Here is a 20,961-nt window from a genome sequence, read left to right as displayed (position 1 = left end):
TTTGCGTTGTTTGAGCTATTTTACTGTTAACATGGAACGTTTCCTCATAAACTTCGGTATGGTATGCTATTGCAGTGTACCAAGAGATACGCAATAATGTTAAACATCGCAAATTCGTGACGATTTCGGGTCAACGAGTATCTCTTGCACAAATGACGTCTTATACCATGCGATATGAGGTCATCTATTATCCTCTCCCTATCAATTCTCAATATTTGAAGACGTGGGGAGTTGACAGCCCTGGGTTAGCCCGTGTTTAACAAAACTGCGTTTTAAGCCATTTTCAGTTTGCCCAACGCATTTGTCGTGAACAATTTCAATAAAGCATATAGTGTAGACTGGAAAAGCACTCATTTTCTTAAATTAGCCCACTAAGGAAGAGATATCTGAACGTTCAATGATTTCTTAAACCGCGGCCTAAGTTAGACTTCGTTTAAATAACCGGTCCTATGAGTTTAAAATATAATGTTCAGATGTTTATTTGACAAATCTCTTGAAAAAAAATTCGCCGCTTTATCTTCTTCTTTCCTTGATTTTATAACCGCCATTTTTACCTAGTCACTCGATCCGCGGGAAGGGCTGGGCAAAAACAGGGCAAATGCATTACTCTCATTTCCCAGTTATTTTAAGACCCTGATTCCTGCCACGGAGATCGAAACCGCGACCTCCTCTTTTGCAGTCATGCGCACTAACGACTGCATTAGTTCTACCGGCAGTACATGTAGAAACTTTAAGGTTTAGCCCCGAGGCCAAGTATAAGTAAAATTCACATATGACCAATGACAAGGCGAACTGCTTTACTCCAGAGATAGCAAACCTATCACATTATATAGATTCAAAAAAAATAGGAATAGGGACTTTAACTGAAGGTTTAGGATCAATTTAGGTTTTTGGAAAACTGACCACCTACCCCTTCCCTAAGGCAAAATTTTGCCTTAAGTGAGAAGTGTTAATGCTGACTTAGTGGAGGGGAGGGTAGTCAGTTAATTTCCCAGGAACCAGTAATCTATTGAAGTACACCAGTGTAGGCGCTAGCATTTGAGGCTGTTACTTCTTTTATTCACCACAGTCTGATACGTATCAGATCTGAATGCTAAAGCTAGCTGCGCTAAGAGGAATTTAATCGGTCAGAAATAGACCTTTCTAATACTCTTATTTTGACCTTACACCTGTACAACCTTTCTAAGACGGCTGTTTTAAAAGTAAATATACGTCTAAGCCTGTAAGTGTTTATGATTTCTCAGAGTGGCAAGACCGTAAAATTGTCAGAAAAGTTTCTAATGCTAAAATCCACTTTTATCTATTATGCCACGTGTTAAACCGTCCAGTTACAATCTTAGGAAAGAAACTTGTTTTAAACGTAAGATTAATACTATGCGTTTTAAAAACTCTTTTATTGACCGTTTATTTTTTAAACATGAATTAGCTATGTAATGTACCAGATTTTTAATTCTTACCGTTTTACCTTTTTAAAATTTCTTATACTTACTTGTAACAAAAGATATGTATTTTTATCTTTTGATAAGTAAAGGCTTTATTATTATTATTATAATTATTATATCTATTATAATAGTCTTAGGCCCGGTTCGAACGTCGAACGAACTAAAGAACTGTTTAGGTTGACCCAAATGATACAAGTTCGATTTTTGATTCAGACGTCAAAATTTCAGGTTAGTCGGCCTCAATTCACTTTCACGATGTACAATGGTCAACAATGCTTACCAGTAAAAAAAAAATTATAATAATTTGCGCTTTAGGTTCGTGCGGCACATAAGAAGTTCGACGCTTGAAACGAAACCGCTCCACAGTCGAAATTCCCATGTAAGCCACTCGACCCAAATAAGTTGATTCAAAAGTCGACCTTTTCATGTAGGTTTGGTACCTGAAAGGTTAGACGTTTGAACTGGGCCCTAATTAATTCTTGCAAGAGTACTTAGTACACTGAAGAGTTTTAGTGAGAAAAATATTGTAAACATTTAAGGTTCAATAAAATTTTACTTGACGTACAATGTTGTAGCAATTAGCTTTTTATATAATTATTAGATTAGACATAATAATTTTCCTTGAATTCGCTCAAATGAGCCTGCTCGCGGGCTATTCCTAGTAGCTGATCTCACAGATAGTGTCGTACGTCGAGCCATTAAAATTTAGTGGCTCGAAAATGTAAATGGGTAGTTTCCTGTTGTTGAGACTCTGCACAATGCTCACAATAGGGGCACCCAACGAGAATATAGTTCAAAACCACTTAAACATAGCATTGTAAAGCGTATTTTAGTATTTAAACGGTAGATATGGGCATATTTTTATCCCCTAAAAATTTTTCATCTGTTCGGATTTCGTAGCTGAAAATCTAGTGATCCTAAAAATCAAAACTTAGCTTTTCGAAAATTTCAGCCAGAAAAAAGGCTCCTTAAAATTCTAGGTGACCTTTTTAGGGTAAAAATCCCTTAAAAATGGGCAATTATACCATTTTTTAGATGTTCGAAAATCCTAGGAGAGGCAGGCAAGCAACAAATTTTCCAACAAATGTTCCGAAAATTTCCAGATCTCGAATCGTCTTCCGAACAGATATTTTCCGAAAATTGACGTTGGGTGCCCCTGTCATACAATACAGCACTAGAGCTTCCTATCAATAGCTTCCGCACCTCCAGGAAACAGCCCATAAGCTCATGAAGTTTTTGTAACTTATTTTCCGTTACTAGCTAGTATTAGTTCTGACACCGTCATGGACACTGCCAGAAGATAAACCGCTGGGCAATCACTTTTTCTTTTAGTAACAACAACAACAACAACAACAAAACAACTTTGCCAACAAAAAAATAGTCTGCGGTCAATGTCAAATCATTAACGTTACTCAAGCTGTTTAAACCAGCAGAATGTCAAGAAAATCAGGAAAGAAACGAGAAGAGCGAACGACTGAATTTTTCCCACTCCGCTTTCAGCGGTTGGGCCCAAACGTGTTGGGGCTTCAGTGGTTGAGGCTTCAGTGGTTGTGCCATCAGTTGCCGGGGGCTGGTCGATCAGTTCTCGTACATTACAGCTGTTTGTGTCGCAGCATTTTGCTTGGCAGGAGTTGATAGTGATCTGAGACAATGACGACAATCTGCTCTGTGCATCCGAGCAGATTCGTTCTTGCGTGGTGGTACAGTTGAAAGTGGAAGGATCAGAGGAGTTCTTAAAGAACGAAAGGAAAGCAATGAGTTAGTACTCGGACTTGGATATCAAGCATCTTAGTTGCTTTGCTAGCCGGGTGGCAAAAAGATGTTTTTCGATAGATAAAGATGGTAAACGTTTCGCTCAGTAATTGATGAATGAAGGAGATCTAGTAACCGTCATATCTCGAGCGCAGGACAAAAAAATAAGTTGAGTCGGGGCCCCATTTGTTCAAAAGGTGGATAAAGCTATCCACTGAATAAATCTCCATCCACTGAAAAGCGCAATTGGTTTCCCTAATACTTATAATACTTATCCTGTGGATGGCGCTATCCAACGTTTGAACAACCAGGACCAGGACCAGATTCGACAATTTAACCTTCAACAATATCTATGTCTACGAGTCTGATCGAGTTTCCTCCTGGCTCAATGGGTAAAGCGCCCGTCCGGTTTTTGGGAGGTATTATAGCTAGGGTCCAAAACACATGGTACTCAATAAAATTGTGATGTTTAAATCTTAAGCGAAAATATTCAACGGGATTTATTGTTTTATGCTTGTTTGAATTTACAACGGATCAAATTTCACTGGAGTCTACTTTTTGGATCTTTTGTTATTCTTTCTGGAATTTACTTGATCTAAACTAAAACGAACGGTAACTGACAAGTAAATAGCGCTTTAAAATTCATCGGCAGGATTAGTTCAGTTCGTTAGAGTTCTTGCATATATTCGTTAGTCTTCTTTAAACGTCGATCCACCTGCAAATAATTCTGTGACGTTGGCTACTTTATTAAAATTTTTATTGTCATCACGGTTACAAATTCCTTTTCTAATTAACACAATGAGCAAACTTTCATGAAATTGAATGCCATAAATATGTCGCAAATGCACCTTAAAGCGCTGGAAATCGCGTTTCCGAGAGTTTTTATTTCATAATTTCCTGAGGAAGAATACCACAAGGCCCCGCTAATTTCTTCCGCCTTCGGCGGTCGTTAGCCCCCCCCCGACCACATTGCATAGAAAGCTACGCCCATTTTATGCGTCAAGCGCGCACTCTAATCTGGATGGAGGACTTGGTGTCCATCTAAAAAAAATGTTCTTGAAATTTGTCGATGATCTTCCACCCAATGTTATCCTCCCGTGAGAGGTTAACAGTCAGAGGTGCCCGCTTCACAAAAGTTGAACTCTTTTTTTTTTTAACTTACCTTGACCGTACATTCATAGACATATGTGGTGCCTAAGTTAGCCACGATCTTTCCTGAGGTGCAGGCGTCGAACGTAACATTTGGTGCGGGTGCAGTCTCGTTGTCACAGTTTACCTCTTTTATCTGTGAAGGACGGTCGCAGAGTACTAGTGGGAGACCTTCGGACGGGGTGCACTTTTTGCACATAATTCCTAAAACTGAAGGGAAAGGCGAAAGATTAAATTATAAGGAACACGGGTAATTAACCCTTTAAGCCCCAATATCCACAAGCAAATTCTCCAAACTGTTCTCTATACATTTCTTTAAAGAATAAGTTGAGAGAATTTGAGAAAAGATCAAAGCATTTTCTCTTTGGTGATCATTTAATTAATTCTCATAACCTAATCTCTTGACATTGTATGGATATCGTTAGGAGAAAATTGATGTTGGTCACTATTGGGTCTTAAAGGGTTAACGACAGCGAAAACCATTCTGAAGGTGAGGGGTTTGGCTCTAATGTGGAGGGGGAACTAGGGTACCATTTCATATCAAGTTATAAAGAAACTAAATTAAGCTTACCCAGTTTTGATGTATAACATTGTTTACGACGTTTAAAACCAAAATCAGTGGTGAAGTCGCACACGTATTCGGTAAAAAAGTATGTCAGTGAGGTACAGAGCAAAGTTTATACGATTTCACTCTAGGAGACTAAATCTAGCTTCCGATGATGGTTTATTTAAGCAATAGACCACACTTTCTATGGGTTTACCGGCGTGATAACCCACGCGGGATGTTGGGAGAACACGAGAAAAGCTTGTAAATCACGAGCCGAAGGCGAGTGATTTACAAGCTTTTCGAGTGTTCTCCCAACATCCCAAGTGGGTTATCACGCCGGTAAACCCATAGAAAGTGTGGTCTATTGCTTTTATAAAATAACTTTTAGTAGAATGGAGTATTTTAGGTAAAAAATATGGTTCTAGTACCGTGATCAAGTCACGTCTTCTCTCTAAAGTCATCATAAGCCAATCATGACTCACGATTTAATAGCGTTGAACTTTCTCAAAACTCAGTTCAGTCAAACAACAAACAGCAGCACTTCAAAACACGAGTTTTTGCACTCATTACATGATAACTTATGAAAGCTGTTTTACAGGAAAAGTCAACACATATTCATGCGAACGTTAAATGAAAGAATACGTTCATGGTTTGTTTACTACAGAAGTAGAAATTAATTGAACATCAGACTGTACGCAGCTGTATTTTGTTCAGTCGATCCGTAAGAATTTCGTTGTTACAGACGGAACTGGCAGCTATTGTAATAGAGGACTTCATTCACTTTTAACAAGCCGCAGTGGTTTAAGATCTGTTTTCTGGACTTTATTATGATGAAGAAATGCTGCGGTAACGACGTGGCTGCATTTGCGAAGTTGTCGCATGTAACTTTATATGCACGTACAGCGACCGATGGAAATATGTCAGTGGTGGAGAAAGGTTTCTTTGCCGTAGCCACATATTGGCGTTAATATTTGTCGATTCGTGAAGTGAGGTGGTTTGAGGTAGGTTAATTATGGCATCGATATCACCGAATAATTTGTGCAAATGTTGAAAAAAACCAGTCCGAAACTCTGACATTTTTCATCATCGTTGGCAGCTTGTTTACAACTTACAGCGGCCGATTTTGTACCATATCTTGATCGGAGATCTCTTTTTGGAACAATTTCTTTCATTAAGAAATTTAAGTTTTAGATAAAATAAATCAAGAATGCTAAAACTATCCGTTTTGTTGCTTGTTGGCACATGGTTAAGTTTTCCTAGAGACTTTCTACACCAGAAATTCACACAGTTGTTGTCTTTCTCTGCGATTTGGCATCGTCGTGAAATGTAAACTGTTTTCCAGCTTTGTACTTTATAACTTCTAAAGCTATGGCAGTAGCGAATTGTGCTCAGTAATAAAATGTGGAAACCAACGCTTTTAATATTAAGAAGGGCTGAGTAAGTAACTTGTTCTATTTTTTAGCCTTTCTAAAATCGTTGTTTGCAGATCAATAGCCGGTTTTGTTTATGGCTCGTGGTCCGGATGCCTTTTTCTATGGGTTTACCGGTATAATAAACCATAGGTTTTTAACCAATCAGATCACGCGTACTATCTCAGTTATTTTATAATTTCCGATTACCTATGAAAAAATGTTTACGCCTTTTAATATCTGTAGTTGCAAATATTTTAGTACCAATCGTCATTCTTCTTTCGGCGTCAATAACAATTATAGTTTAATATTTTAAGCTGTTTGTGTTTCAAGAAATTCTTAAGCACTACTAAGTTTCACGAGAACAACAACTTTTTCTTCCGTCGGTAATTGAACAGGTGATCAACCCGTTATGGGTCAATTTGTTTTTTCTCGATGAAGGTCTTGACTTTTTGAACTGAACATTACCGCAGCCTATTAACAAAGAAAGGTTTCACATCGAATTGAGACAGAATAAAAAGGTTTCTCAGCCACGCTACATAGCGCGTTGTCACTCACTTGGTCAGTATCTTTGCAATTTTTTGGAACAAAGAAAGCGTTTGCATGAGAAAAGACTTGAACTCCTACAGCTTTGCTTGGTACGGAAGTTTGGCAGGGGTTACAACTATTGCAGTATTTCACTGAGAGTGACACAGATTATCCTTGGGATTGGATTCTCGCTGTCTAGTGAAAGCTTGAAAATAACTTTCTTTTATAAAACCTCATTTGCAGCCGTTTGTTTATATTTTTGATGGTTACAGTTTTTATTTTGAAACCGCCTCATAAAAAAATAAAAATTGCGTGCACTGGTCGAAAGAGATAAAATTTTCTGTTTCGCAGTGTCATCACCTGCACAATAATGATTAAGATCGAAGGCATTTCTCTACCTTCTGGTCCCTGAGGTTTTCTTGGAAATTTTTTCCACGTGAGAGAGGTCAAACCGCGCAAAAACGGTAAAAAGCAGGGCGGATAAAGGTTGGGCGGTGAAACGAGCGGGTCCGAGCAAAAAGGTGTGATGCAGTAGACTTGGACTCTGCTTAGAAATGTCGCTTGTTTTCGACTTCGGTCAGGGCTTGCGATGTGGTTTGTACATTAGACACTGCCGCTGTCACTGAATTATGGCAGCTTGATTTGTTTTCTTGCACTTCTTCCTCGTTCCTTTGTGCTGGTACGCTGTCTCCGAGAGGCAAATGTTGCTATTTTTTGCGGGAGGTTTAGTTGGAGTAGACAAACATCTCTTTCAAATGGTTTCTTTTATTACTTCCATGACTCTACCACTGAATTATATTTTCGTTCTGCTACTCGCCAATGTCGATGTTATTCCAAAACAAAAACAACTAAGTACTGTCTAAAACACGAAGGAAAATCTCATCCATGTCCTCCATGGCAAGACTAAAAGACAGCAGTAGATGACGTGTATTTTGTAAATGCGTGCAGCTTGTGCAAGGTGAAATTATGCTAATTTCAATCACCATCATCCTTCTCTTTAATTTTGAAAAAAACATCTCCTACGTCTTTCTGTTTCTTCGAAACTTCAAAATTAGTTTCCCCTCAGTTTTTATTGTTTACCTTGTTTTGTTTTAGAGAAAAAAACGGAGAAAAAACCTTACAACTAACCTCAATAAATTTTGTTTATATGCGGTTGCCGGATTTGCAACGCATTGCGCGGATCGCCATGGCGCGTTGCACCCGAGAAGCAAAGTTTGAAGAAGTACAACGCCACTATATCAATATATATCAATCTAATTTTTTGTTATGTTATATAAAATTTATCCCCCTTTAACATATGTAAAAAACTGAGGTTAAGAAGTGTTAAGCTTTTGTAAACGAAACGGTGAAAGACGATTAGGTGATATTTAGTGGAAGGGGGAGGTATTCAACACTTTCAAATAAAACTCAAATTTTGGCATTATACGACCAACAAGTTTGACTTATAGACGTGCAGACACAAACATATGAAACTGTTTATTGATATTGTTATGAAACGAATTTATCTATTTAACATTGTAGCCTGAAATTACAGAGAGAAAATAGGATTTCCGGTTTGCAAAAAGGAAAATTTCGCCGGCCTTCAATCGCACCGGAACCGCGGAAAGAGCGCTCGTGCCAGTCCTACTCCGCATCACATATTAAATGAAGAGCGGAGCGCTCGTTTCACCGCCCAACCTTTATCCGCCCTGGTAAAAAGAGTCGCGACTCGTTGCCACCGTTTCCCGGGGGGGGGGGGGGGAGGGGCTACTCAACAAATTTTTGTGTCCAGCCTTACCCTTTTATATGCTATTTTTCGAGAAAAAGGTACTCCTTTCGGGCGGAGCCCTCCCGTATAGGCCATGATAGGGAATACCCCCGGGGCCGCTTGGCGGCTAGTTCTCTCAGGCCCGCGGAGAAAAGTTTCAAGGAAAACCTTTGGGATTTTTTAAAGAAAACAAATCGAGAATTTTTAGAACGATTTTTGGCCAGTTTTAGCCTGCTTAATAAGCTAAGGGTTTCCGCGCAAATAGCGATATTTTTTGCTTGTAAACATTTTTATCGGTTTTCGAATGTGCTATCTACTGACACTCAATAGCCCGTTGCTTCAAGAGGCAATATTAGCCTCCTGTTAGAACCCGGTTGGCACAAAAACTATGAAAGTGTGACTCAATAGTAAAATATCCCTATTATATTTGACGCTGTCGTAGTATATTGCGTGACGGACCATTAGAAAAGTTATGGGGGAGGGGGGCGGGCGAAGTACAAAAAAATATATTCGCTTAAGGGAAAATTAAATGAAAAAAAAAATTCATGCACGCCAATTAACTCTAAAAAATATTCATGCTACGGCCTAAAAAAAATTCATTCAGGGAATTTGATAACGAAAAAAAATTCCTGCCGCTCAAAAATTTCCCACCTTCCCCCAACCTCGTTCCCAGGGTCTCTCATCTTCCCGCCCAAGCGAGAGAGGAGAGACCGGGTCTCTCCTCTCTCGCTTGGGCGGGAAGATGATGGTGGTATAAAAATAAATTAGAATGAGACAATAACTTTCTCATCAACTCTTCCACTGTTAGAGATCCTCTTGTAAACCGGTATGAACAAATCAGAGCCCTAGTTCCAAACAATTTTGAGTGTGTCGATGAAGTCCATTATAAACGCCTGTTATGCAAGGGAAGGTTTACTGAGTCTACTGACACTACATTTGCCATGCATGGGAAATTTTTTTCTGGTTTCCTTATTGGCTGTCTCTGGGTGGTCTGATAATGTATTTCTCATGATTTTGAAACTAAAATACACCTGTTTGGTTTGTATAGCGGACTGAAATTTCTCGTTTCCTTCGGCTTAAATTTAGAACTTGAAAATGAAATGCTGTGAGCGTGTGAGATGAAGTTATAAGCAAGCATGAGGGCAAAGTACGAGTATTAAAAGACAAAAACAAAAGCAATAAAACGTTTTGGAATGATTTAATAATCAGTGAATAATAGCAAGCAAAACCAACTCTTGCAGACAACGTGACACATGGTATTCTCCTCAGTGAACATTTGAGTTCTTGCTGCAAAATTTTACTTATTATTCGTTTAAATTCGCCACTTTTCCTTTCATGTGATTAACTGCCGCTCAATATCAGTCGACTGTGACCATGTAAGTATAAAAATTCATGAAATCAGCGCGAACCTTGCAATCTCTAGGTAGAAAATACAGATGAATATAAAAATTAAAAATCAACGCAGACAAGAAATAAAAAGTACGACGTTTCGGTGCCATCTTGACGCCATTTTCAAGTTCAAAATGCTTGCTGAGAAACTGTCAAGATGACACCTAAACATAACCTAAACGTCGTTCTTTCTTGTCCGCGTTGTTTTTTACTTGTTTCTCATAACTAAACCTTCGCTTATTAATATAAAAATTACTGAAAAAAGAATAAAAGAAAAGAAATTGTCCTTGATTGTACTAAAATTCCAAACGTATTCGTTGATTTCATAACTAGCCTTGAAGTAAGCTGAAAATGCAGTTATAGACTATGTGTTACGCAGTTTGCATGATGACCGGCGTGACTCATACGTTCCTGAACAGAGCTGTAAAATAATACGATGTATAATCTACTCACCACTTGGAAGAGAACCGACCATCAAGTAAGCTAAGATAAGATTGGCGCAATTCATAGTACAATCCTGAACTTTCTTGAAAAAAGAAAAGACTACGTTGAGAAAGCGATGTTGCGAGGCCTTTTCCTAGCTCTGTGACAACGAACGAATGCAGACAGCGCCTTGTTTTTTAATTTCTTTATGAGAAGGTGACCAGGGTGCGTATCAGATTTCCCGGATGATATAGTCACGTACACGAACGTGGGTTTGTCTGAGAGCACGAAATCGCTGAAAGGATTTTTGAATAACAATGATAATACATTCAGGTGAACCGATATTTGTTGGCTTTACACCAGAAGCGAAGTGAGTTTCAATTAGCTTTTGATTGGAGCCCGGGAGGGGGGGGGGGGGGGGGGGGGTACTGAGCTATATAGGTATATGCCGCCCCAATCGGGTTGGGTTTTTGCGCCGTTTTGGTCTGAAAACGGGTATACATTTTCCCAATTTTGGTCTTGAATCGGGTATGGTTTTGGGGGAACTACGGGAGTGTTTTTTTATTCAATTGTCAAATAATTAAACTCTATGTCACACAATTAGCGGAGCTATTCTAGGCGGGCAACAATACATTACTGATTGTCTCCTATAAAGTCGGCAAAAAAACGTAAGTAAGGAGAAAGCAAAAATAAAATGAAATGAATAAATAAATAAATACATAAATAAAAGGTAGCACCTATAGATAAAAGTGTATGAACGTATTTATCGTTTCAATTCCAAATGAGTAAGAAAGGAAGAGAAATATGTGAATTGGATCTTTTTGATGAATTTGCTTGTTTGCGCTCTAATCCGGTACGTAATGACAACATAAATTCTGCCTAAAGGCCAGGTCTGAAAACGGGTATGGATTTTAGAGGTCTGGTCTGAAAATGGGTGCGGAAAATTGCATTTTTTGGTCTGAAATCGGGTCAGGATTTGGAGAACCGGGCGGCACACCCCCACCAAGAATTCCCAGGAATACCCCCCCCCCCGGGGATTCAAGTGCCCTTGAAAAACTTAAGTTGCTTTGTAGAAAATATGGCTTGACACTCGTTTACAAAAAAGTATATTACTTAAAGTAAAAGCCTCCAATCTCTCCGTTCATTAGAATCGTGGAACCGCTGCACGTGCACATCGTGCACATGGCTTACATTCTTATTATGGTCAAGTGTGTTCAAGTGTGGTGTATCCTGGGTGTAGCCCATACTTGGCGGCGAAGTTTGGCTTCTTTGAACTACGAACGTTTCCATGGTCACCAAGTAAAGTTGAAGTAGGTACATTTTACCCCTTCACACTCAAAACTACGTTCCAAGTACACTTACATTATACTTGAGAGCTCTAGTGTGAAGCCAATAATTGTTTTAATGTTCGGGTCTTAAGCATTAATTCAAAAAAATGGTTATTTTTTTACTTCAGTTCTCCTTTAATAAATTCAAGTGTGTGTGTGTGTGTGTCATAGTTCCCGGATGATATAGTCACGTACAAGAAGCCTGCATAAGGACGTTTGTTTGTCGCGCGCTGAGAGCACGAAATCGCTGATAGGATCGATTTTTAAGTAACAATGATAATACATTCAGTTGAAACAATATTGTTTTACATGAAGTTTGGTGATAAATACGTTCCCGGTTTATGACGATTTTAAATGGTCAGGTACACCGTACAAGAATGTTCTCAGTTATCACGCGCTGAGAGTTCAAAATCTCCGAAAGGGCTTTAAAACAATAATGATGATGATTTCAGATGCACTGTTTGAACCAAAAGGTCAAGATAATCTGGCAAGAAACGAGTGGAGTAAACGACTGAATTTGGCCCAAGCCATTTTTAGCCTTGGTGGTTGGACTGTCGAGTGTTGGGGTCGAGTCAATCCCTTCAAAATGGGCAATTATACCATTTTTTAGATGTTCGAAAATCCTAGGAGAGGCAGGCAAGCAAGAAATTTTACAACAAATTTCCAGATCTCAAATCGTCTTCCGAACAGATATTTTCCGAAAATTGACGTCACAAGAGCTTCCTATCAATAGCTTTTGCACCTCCAGGAAACACCCCATAAGCTCATAAGTTTTTGTAACTTGTTTTTCCGTTACTAGCTAGTGTTAGTTCTGACACCGTCATGGACACTGCCAGAAGATAATACGCTGGTCAATCACTTTTTCTTTTAGTAACAACAACAACAACAAAACAACTTTGCCAACAAAAAAATAGTCTGCTGTCAATGTCAAATCATTAACGTTACTCAAGCTGTTTAAACCAACAGAATGTCAAGAAAATCAGGAAAGAAACGAGAAGAGGAAGCGACTGAATTTTTCCCACTCCGCCCACACTTGTTGGGGCTTCAGTGGTTGGGCCTACAGTGGTTGGACTGTCGGGTGTTGGGGCCGAGTCAATCAGTTCCGGTACGTTACAGTTGTTTGTGTCGCAGCACTTTGCTATGCAGGAGGAAATTGTGACTCCCGGAATAGGCAGTGAGGACAATCTGCTCTGTGCATCCAAGCAGATGCGTTCTTGCGTGGTGGTACAGTCGAAAAGGGAAGAATCAGAGGAGTTCTAAAAGAACAAAAGGAGAATAAAAAACTAATCAGTATCGAATCTCTAGGTGAACTTGGATATCAAGCATCGTTGTCACTTTTCTAGATCACGAGATCAGGTCAAAATGCGATTGTGGTAGATAGGCAGAAAGAAGGTAAACTTTAAGCTTGGCGAGGAACTAGAAAAATATAATCATCATGTCACGACCGCAGGACTAAGAAAAGAATTTTGAGTCACCGAACAGCAGGGATTGTATGACCGCAGTTTTTATTCACGAATGATCCTAGATAGTTCCTTGTAAACTTGAACGAAAGACACGTTGACTACTACTACTACTGCTGCTGCTGCTACCACTACCAGTACCACTACCACCACCACCACCACTATTACTCCCATCACCACTACTATTTTGTTATTATTATTATTATTATTATTATTAAAGGAATTTCATAATAGTGCCACATGAGGGAATAACCTTAGTCGCCCCTCTCCCCTTAATGAGTTGTATATCCGTAATACCCACCAATGTGACCATTGGAATTACAACAATTTCTATTGGTACCAATCGTAATTTGCCCCAATGGACCACTGGAGTCCCTCCCTGCCCCCCCCCCCCTTCCCCACCTGTACACTGCAAGGGCACATGGGGGAATAATCTAAGGCTCCTTAATAAGATTCATATTCACCAATAGACGTCCTTAAGAATAATATCAATTTCACAAGTTAGTTCCAATCGTACCTTTGGTATCAATAGACCATCGGAATCCTCCTGAACCCCGCAAGGCCACATGAGGGAATAAGCTAAGTCTTTTTACTGCGATGCATATTCACCAATGGCATTAGCCTATTGGTGCTTATCGTACAATTGGTTCCGATCGACATTCTCGTTACTCCCACTCACACCAATGGAGTCTATTTGTGTGTATTGGACAACTGTTGTAGAAGGCCTAAATAAACGACCCTAAATGTAATAAAGTCCTAAATGCAATAACATTTTGTCCAAAATGTAATAAAGTCGTAAATGTAATAATAATTTGCCCTAAATGTAATAAACTCTTAAGCTGCCAATAACGGTAATTGCTGGAATAAGCGCCGCCCTCAAATATGTGCCGCACTGGGCGGGGGGGGGGGGGGGGGGTTAATTAGCGCCGCGGCGCTTATTGTTGTAAATACGGTACTAAGCGGTATTGCTATGGTATTAAGCTCCGCTCTCAAATAAGCGCCGTATTTTTGGAGAAAATAGTTAATAAGCGCCGCGGCGCTAATTCGCCTAAATTTGGTACATTTCCTTATGCACTGTGAAACTTAACGTTTACAAATAAATTGCTTGTAAACGGCAAAGTAACAGTATCTTTCTAAAAAAGCAATATTTAAGAAGTAGAAAACTTTTTTCCTGTGTTTGAATAGCCTTATATAAACACTCGAGGGGTTGGCAGAATTCGAGACAGTTAAATGCAAACCCTCGAAGTCGTTTCGGGTTTGCATAACTGTCAAGATCGAGGCTATGCAAACACTGGAAGAAAGTTTTCTATTGGTTTTATGAAATAACTTTCTCGAAAAAAAGAAAAACTCTTTGTTTAGGTTACTGATTAAAAGAGAATCTTACCAGTCGCGAAGTCTTGTACGCTAAGCTTAATGTACGTGTAATAAGTTCTTGTTTGGCAATAAAGATGCAACCTCGTCCCCAGGGCTCTTTTTCTTGGCTTTGGTCAGGGAAAAGCGCCCTAGGGACGAGGTTGATAAAGGTGCTTTCCAAAAAAGGGTTTTTCTCGCTTAAAATGTCAGCTTAAGCGAAAGAAAAATCTGGCACAGCATGTTTGTGAAGATTTTCCAAGATTCATCCGACGAGGGAATGGGTAAATAAATTAAATTTGTCGAGTTTTCAACGCAAAAACATTTTAAAATTCGCGCTTGCGTGATTACCGCGTGAAGAGCAAAACATCTTGACTCACCACATGTTTACATACTGTCATGCAAACACAACTCTCGGCCAATCAGAGCGCGCGTTGTTGTCAGCTGTGCAGTAGTCTTTAGGGCCTGTTTACATGGAGGTGGGGGACGGCCAGGTAGGTGAGGTAACATGCGGCGGGTCACCCCACCTATCATGTAAACGTGATCAAATTAAAATGAGAGATTATGTGGACAGGCGGGTTACCCACCAAAGCGCGTTACCTCACCTACCACCTCCATGTAAACAGGCCCTTAGACTTCTCGTTTATTGTTCTTAATATTTTAGCTGATTAGATCTCTTTTCTAGAGATCCAACGTTGACTAGCAACAGGACCTTCGTTCACGGTTTTCGCAGTAAATTTCTTTAACAAAAATGAAGTATAAAAAAACTTTTTAAGGCTTACAAGTTTTTTTTATATTTTGTCCTTTTACAAGCAATTTATAAGGAAAGTGTATAAGGAAATGTACTGAAGCTTATTAAATTTTTTCTCCAAAAATGCGGTGCTTATTTGAGGGCGGCGCTTAAAACCATAGTAATACTTCTTAGCACCGTTTTTACGCGAATAAGTGCTAGAGAGCTTAAATATTAAATTCCACCTCCCCCAAATGCGGCGCGTATTTGAGCAATTACTGTAATTTGCAACTTAAGAGTTTATTGCATTTAGGACAAAATGTTATTACATTTAGAACAAAATGTTATTACATTTAGGACAAAATTTTATTACATTTAGGACTTTATTACATTTAGGGTCGTTTATTACATTTAGGCATTTTCTACAACTGTCCTCAGGGTGTCTTTCCTCCGTGGCTCAATGGGTAGAGCGCCCTCCCAGTAAACTCCCATTTTTTTGGGAGGCCATAGGTTCCAAACACTTGCACTTATTTTAAGTAAATCTTGAGCTATTATTTTGAACAATGTTAATGAAATAACAGGTCAAATTACTTGGTCTATATAGTGCCAAGTAGTGGGATTGAAGGGTTCTTTAGAGGTAGGATTACTGTATTTTGATTTGGTATTCTCCTCTGGGTATTGTTATTCATGACATGGTGATGAAGTACGAGGAATGGCTCTGGCCTCGGACAATGCAAAGGCCAGTAGAAGGAACGGCCGGGCAACATCAAACCTTGGGCATGTCAGGTGGGAGAGTAGGTTGCTAGTAGGCTTTTTACGTTCGCAGCCACGGGTATAGAGCGGTGATGAAGAAGGAAGCACGTGTCAATTCGTGTAATCTCTTCCATAGCTTTGATAGACCTCTTTGCCGATAAGGCGGCTATATTGAATTAATTCGATTTACGGAGTATTATGGGATGGCCAGGGAGAAAGAACACGATCCGCTGTACTTGCTTAATATTAGAAATTGGTCTTTCACTGTATATTTCTCGGGAAAAAGGCGATCATTATTACATTCAAACACGGAACAACGATATTTTTTCCCATGACAATCTTATTCTATATGCCCCGAAAGGCGCTCGTAAATACTAAACGTACTGTGCTCATGCCCCCCTGGGCATTCTATAATACTCCTTAAATCAAACTTATTCAATATTGCCGCGGAAAGATCGGTAAAAAGGTCTTTTGTTCGCATAATTCCCAGGGTATATTCAATTTCCATTGCAAATCGAGTTTGCGCAGCGAGAGGTTGAGGGGTTCGTACTCCAGGTTAGATTAATACCTTAGATGGGTACTCGGTGTTAACAGTCAGAGGTGGACGCTTTGCAAAACGTGACCTTATTATTCTTTTCAGCTTACCTTGACCGTACATTCATAGACAAATGTAGTGCCTGCGCTGGCCACTACCTTTCCTGAAGTGCAAGCGTCGAATGTTACATCTGGAGCGAGAGCAGCCTCGTCGTCACAGTTTACCTCGGTTACTTGTGAGGGATCGTTGCAGAGTACTAAGGGACTAGCTGAAGGGGTGCACTTTTTGCACATAATTCCTAAAACTGAGAGAAAAGGCAAAGGAAAAAATTGTCAATTCAGTGAAAGCGAAAATTCGAAAATTGAAATTCGAAAGCGAAAGTCACTCTGGAAGTGTGGAATTTATGACTCGCATCTAACAACGTTCTGGAAACTGCAAGACCGGGTTGCCATTTTAGCATTCTTTAACTGTTACGGCTTCTAGTTGTAAAGAAACTGAACCAAGTCTACCCAGTTTTGATGTAAAACATTTTTTGAAAGAAGCTTTAATTCAAAATCAGTGATTAAATCGTACACTTAGAATTCTTTAAGGATTTGTTAAGGTTTATGTTTATAAGGTGTTTCGGTACATTTTTCCGGGACAATACCTTTTTCTTGTCCGATCGCTATACCTGAATTTTCATGCGAAAGTAACGTCAAAACGTTAGATTAAATTGTAACGCATGTTTTTTGGCCGGTTCATAGACTACGCTTAGCTTGAAATTTGAATGTATTGGATCGAATCAATATTAAACCCTATTCAAATAGGGTTTTTTTTGTGCTTCTTGCGACCGGGGGCGGGGGAGGGTTGGAGGCTGCCCCTCTATACCTTCACTGATTACTTCATTGAAACCGCTCATTATTATACAGAATCCAACATCTAACAATAACTTGATTGACATAATGACGTAATTTGACGTCATTATGATGTCTGATTGCTAAATTTATTGGCAGTATCTAAATTTCATCAATTTCCACCTTCAAGTAGCCATTAAGCAAAAAAATTTTTTAAGGTGCCATTAGTTAAATGTATTCCATTTTACTTAAAACCCGTATAAATTTACGCAATCTGTGTATAAAAGGATGCTTTGAAAGCAAAACAATGAACACTGCTGATAACTGATCCTAGCATCAGCTATTTGGTCATTTGAAATTTATTGTGGTTTTTTTTTATATTAAGCCTATATTAACAGCTATAATACATGTGAAAATAGTAACTTTGGAGAAAAAATGCAAATTTTGAAAACCTGGTTCGGGTTGTTCGAAGTTGGGGTAAGATAACCCAGGGTTAGTGCGAGATTTGAACTCAGACATGAGAGCTTAAAAAGCAGATTCAGTTTAATTCTCTTTGTCTACAATTCGATGACAGGATACTCTAAAAAGAATAGAGAAAATTATCCGAAAGAGTGCTTTTGATAAAAAGAAAAAGAAAACCGGGTTAAAATTTTACTACGGGCTAGCGGTAACCGGCGTTCGTACAATTGGACCCTGGCTGTCAAAACTAGGTTGCCATGGTAAACTTATGTTGCATACACGTCACGATGACTTATAAATGTTTCAAGATAAGATCGCAGGAATCAAGACTATCATGTATAACTACGAAAGCCGAGGAGGGTTTTCCGACTTCTGACTTCCGACTTCCAACTACAGAGTTCCGACTTCTGACTTCCGGCTTCAAACTTCAGACTTCAGACTTAAGACTTCATACCTCAAACTTCAGACTTCAGACTTGACAAAGTGCGAACTCCGGATTTCTGATTTCTGACCGCTCAGACTCAGAGCTGAATGGCTAGACCTTCGGACCTCCCACTTTGCACTTTGCACTTCCCACTTCCCACTTCCCACTTCCGACTTCCGACTTCCGACTTCTGACTTCCAACTTCCGATTTCCCACTTCTGATTTCCAACTTCCGACTTCTGACTTCCAACTTCTGAGTTCTAACTTCCGACTTCTGACTTGACTCTCAGTTCTGTTCGGCTCGATTGCCGCTCGATCCGACACGCGGGTATTAATGCCCAAATTCAAAGCTCAGTGGAAAGGACGGCTGTACCGTTCTCGCCACAAAAGAGAAAAACTAAACTTGCCCTTGAAAAAACAACTAGGCACAAAGCCAACCCGTTAATGCTGCGACACACCCCGTTAATGCTGACATCTAAGGGGTCATAGAAAGTACCCGTATTAACGGGGTGCCTGTAAAGCGGGTTGAATTTAGAGAAATGTAAGAGCTTTCTTTTCCCGTGGACAAGGCAAACTGTCTCGTAATAACGAGCTGTCCGCATAAAGTGGGTGTCCGTAAACTGAGGTTTGGTCATGCATGACTGTATCCTGTATTGGAGGTTAAACCAGGCTTCAATAGAATTTACAATTTCAGTATATTAGTATGAAAGCACTCCATCACCACCAAGAACAAACTATTTTTTTTAGGAATACCCTGTCTTCTAACCCATGGTTAAGCAGGGAGCAAGAAGTAACTAAAGGCAAATTCTGGTTTAACCAGGGGCTCCAAGTTTATTTCCAATTACAACGAACACTGATGTAACCGAGCGAACACACTAGTTTCAATGCAATGGCGTAATGACCTATAGTTCTCGGTAGGATTTTTTCCTACCTCACTATCAGTGAAGGAATTTTCCCCCGAGATATTTTCTTGCAAGATCTTTTTCTGAAATCACATAGCCCCCCTCCCCCTACCGCCTCAGTATTGACTGACTCTGGGTGGTCTTGCGTGAGTAAAGCGGGATAACATTTAAGAGTTTTAAAAACAATATCCACCTGTCGATTTGTCGCTGACTGATATTCTTAACACATGAATTATAACATTTCTTGTTCCCTACAAATTTAGAGTTTCAATAAAAATGCTCTGAGCGTGCAAGATGAAGCTGTAAGCGAGCATAACAGCGCATATGGTATTCAAAAAATTAACAACAATGAGAACGTTTTGAATTTTTAATAGAGGGCAAAGTCGAGTCTCGCAAACACCGTGATTAACTCAAAAGTACGAAAAGAAAGACACAATTGGTATTCCCCATAGTCAACATGCGAGTATTTGGCGCAAAAAACTACGCTCTATCATTGAGATTTGCGTCTCTATGAGACGATTCCTGACATGTCACTGCCGCCAAACCAAACTGTCAGTGATCCGTAAACATGCAAATATAGCGCTTATTTTGTTATTTCTTTGGTAGATAAAAACGGATAAAAGAAATGGATAAAAAAACTGTTGAGAATTGCTCTACGATTGCAAAATTAAGTTTTTTAGCGCACAATAATACATCTGTCTCGTAAATAATATAATGGAGCGGCTTTAATCTTGTACGTCAAGAATTTGTCTACGAGCTGAGCTTCAAATTAAGGTCCACTTCAAACGCCGTACTTCAAATAAGTTGAGTTTCTTTCTTGTTAAGTTCGGCGTTTGAGCCGGTTAAGGTCACCTGTTTGTGTTTGGATCGGCCAAGGCGTTAAAATACAATCAACCGAACTTAAATACGGTGTTTCACCGGGGTCCAATACATTTAAATTATTTAACCACTCACCACTCGGAAGAGACCCGACCAACAAACATGCTAAAATCATAAGATCGGGGCAATTCATTGTACAGATCTTGGTATTCCTTTAGAAAGCTACGTGGAAAAAGGACGATGATGTTGCAAACTCTTTTGTGTGACTCGCGCTGACACGCCTTGTATTTTTATTAAAAATACACAAGTGAGATCACTACTTATGTATGTGTTAGAGTTCCCGGATGATCGAGTCACTTCAGAAAAGAACCGTTCAAAAGAACGTTGTTTGCTGCGCGTTGTGTGCCCGGAGTTGAATTGTTTTCTTATGAAAACGCTTTCTTTTGCTCCAAAAATTTGCATAGATGCTGGCCACATGAGTGAAAACGTTCTATAACTGGTAAATGTTTCTCATAAACTTATACATTTATGATAAACGCAGCTATTCCCAGTGGACGCTCGTGCAACACGGGCCTTCATTTCTGTCCAATTACTTGCCAGAGTTGTATTTTCAGGTCATCTCCCTCGGGAGTGAAGGGAATTTGTTCACGATAGCTGCAAGTGCCAGATGAGAGGATTCCTGCGGTGTCCACTTCTGGGGGAGGGGGGTGTCCCCTGGGAGGGTCATCTGTTCCCCCCTCCCCCTAATTTTATCTTGGCCTAGTCCAACCACCTTCTCTTGAGTCCCCAGGCCTTTTTTGAGCTAGCGTTTCGGCTGGGTATAGATTACAATTTCATACTATTCTACACCAGTAGTTAATATGAATAGATTGCATACATGCATGTAAAATAAATATATGGGGTTCATGATACGGAAATCCTACCCCATAATTTGGCTTGTCAGCAAAACAAAAAGGAAGCGAAATATGCATCAGTTAGAGAA

At 39.5% G+C, this 20,961-nt stretch overlaps 2 protein-coding genes across 3 annotated transcripts in view; both read right to left on the bottom strand.

Annotated features, from left to right (window-relative positions):
- The window catches only part of LOC140941005 (uncharacterized), a 35,663-nt gene extending 15,412 nt beyond the window's left edge, over positions 1–20,251 (bottom strand). The window contains exons 1-4 of one of the 2 annotated variants that reach the window (XR_012166406.1): positions 20,115–20,251; positions 16,653–16,846; positions 12,457–12,970; positions 1,038–2,645 (exon numbers count right to left, since the gene is read on the bottom strand). Coding sequence is in view for 1 of the 2 variants with exons in the window: in XM_073389959.1 (XP_073246060.1) it covers positions 16,653–16,846; positions 20,115–20,172 (252 nt within the window). In the remaining variant the exon portion in view is untranslated. Of the gene's footprint in view, positions 1–1,037; positions 2,646–12,456; positions 12,971–16,652; positions 16,847–20,114 lie in introns of those variants that run through there. The other variant, XM_073389959.1, reaches the window with a different exon arrangement.
- On the bottom strand, positions 1,967–10,583 carry LOC140941006 (uncharacterized). The gene is made up of 3 exons (XM_073389960.1): positions 10,417–10,583; positions 4,357–4,553; positions 1,967–3,174 (listed from the first exon to the last, which is right to left on the bottom strand). Exons 1-3 carry the CDS (start codon positions 10,469–10,471, stop codon positions 2,851–2,853), a joined length of 576 nt encoding a protein of 191 aa, XP_073246061.1. The 5' UTR covers positions 10,472–10,583; the 3' UTR covers positions 1,967–2,850.
- Positions 20,252–20,961: the final 710 nt, after the last annotated feature.

Source organism: Porites lutea, chromosome 6 (genome assembly GCF_958299795.1).
Source record: "Porites lutea chromosome 6, jaPorLute2.1, whole genome shotgun sequence".
NCBI classification, from domain to species: domain Eukaryota; kingdom Metazoa; phylum Cnidaria; class Anthozoa; order Scleractinia; family Poritidae; genus Porites; species Porites lutea.
The sequence above is the reverse complement of the archived record's forward strand: the minus strand, read 5'-3'. Positions and strand labels throughout refer to the sequence as shown.

Coding starts and splice junctions, on each gene's coding strand:
- LOC140941006 (XM_073389960.1), bottom strand. CDS start 10,471: ATGAATTGCGCCAATCTTATCTTAGCTTACTTGATGGTCGGTTCTCTT. Junction 4,554..10,416: donor GGTCGGTTCTCTTCCAAGTG/GTGAGTAGATTA, acceptor CTTTCCCTTCAG/TTTTAGGAATTATGTGCAAA. Junction 3,175..4,356: donor TCTATGAATGTACGGTCAAG/GTAAGTTAAAAA, acceptor TCGTTCTTTAAG/AACTCCTCTGATCCTTCCAC.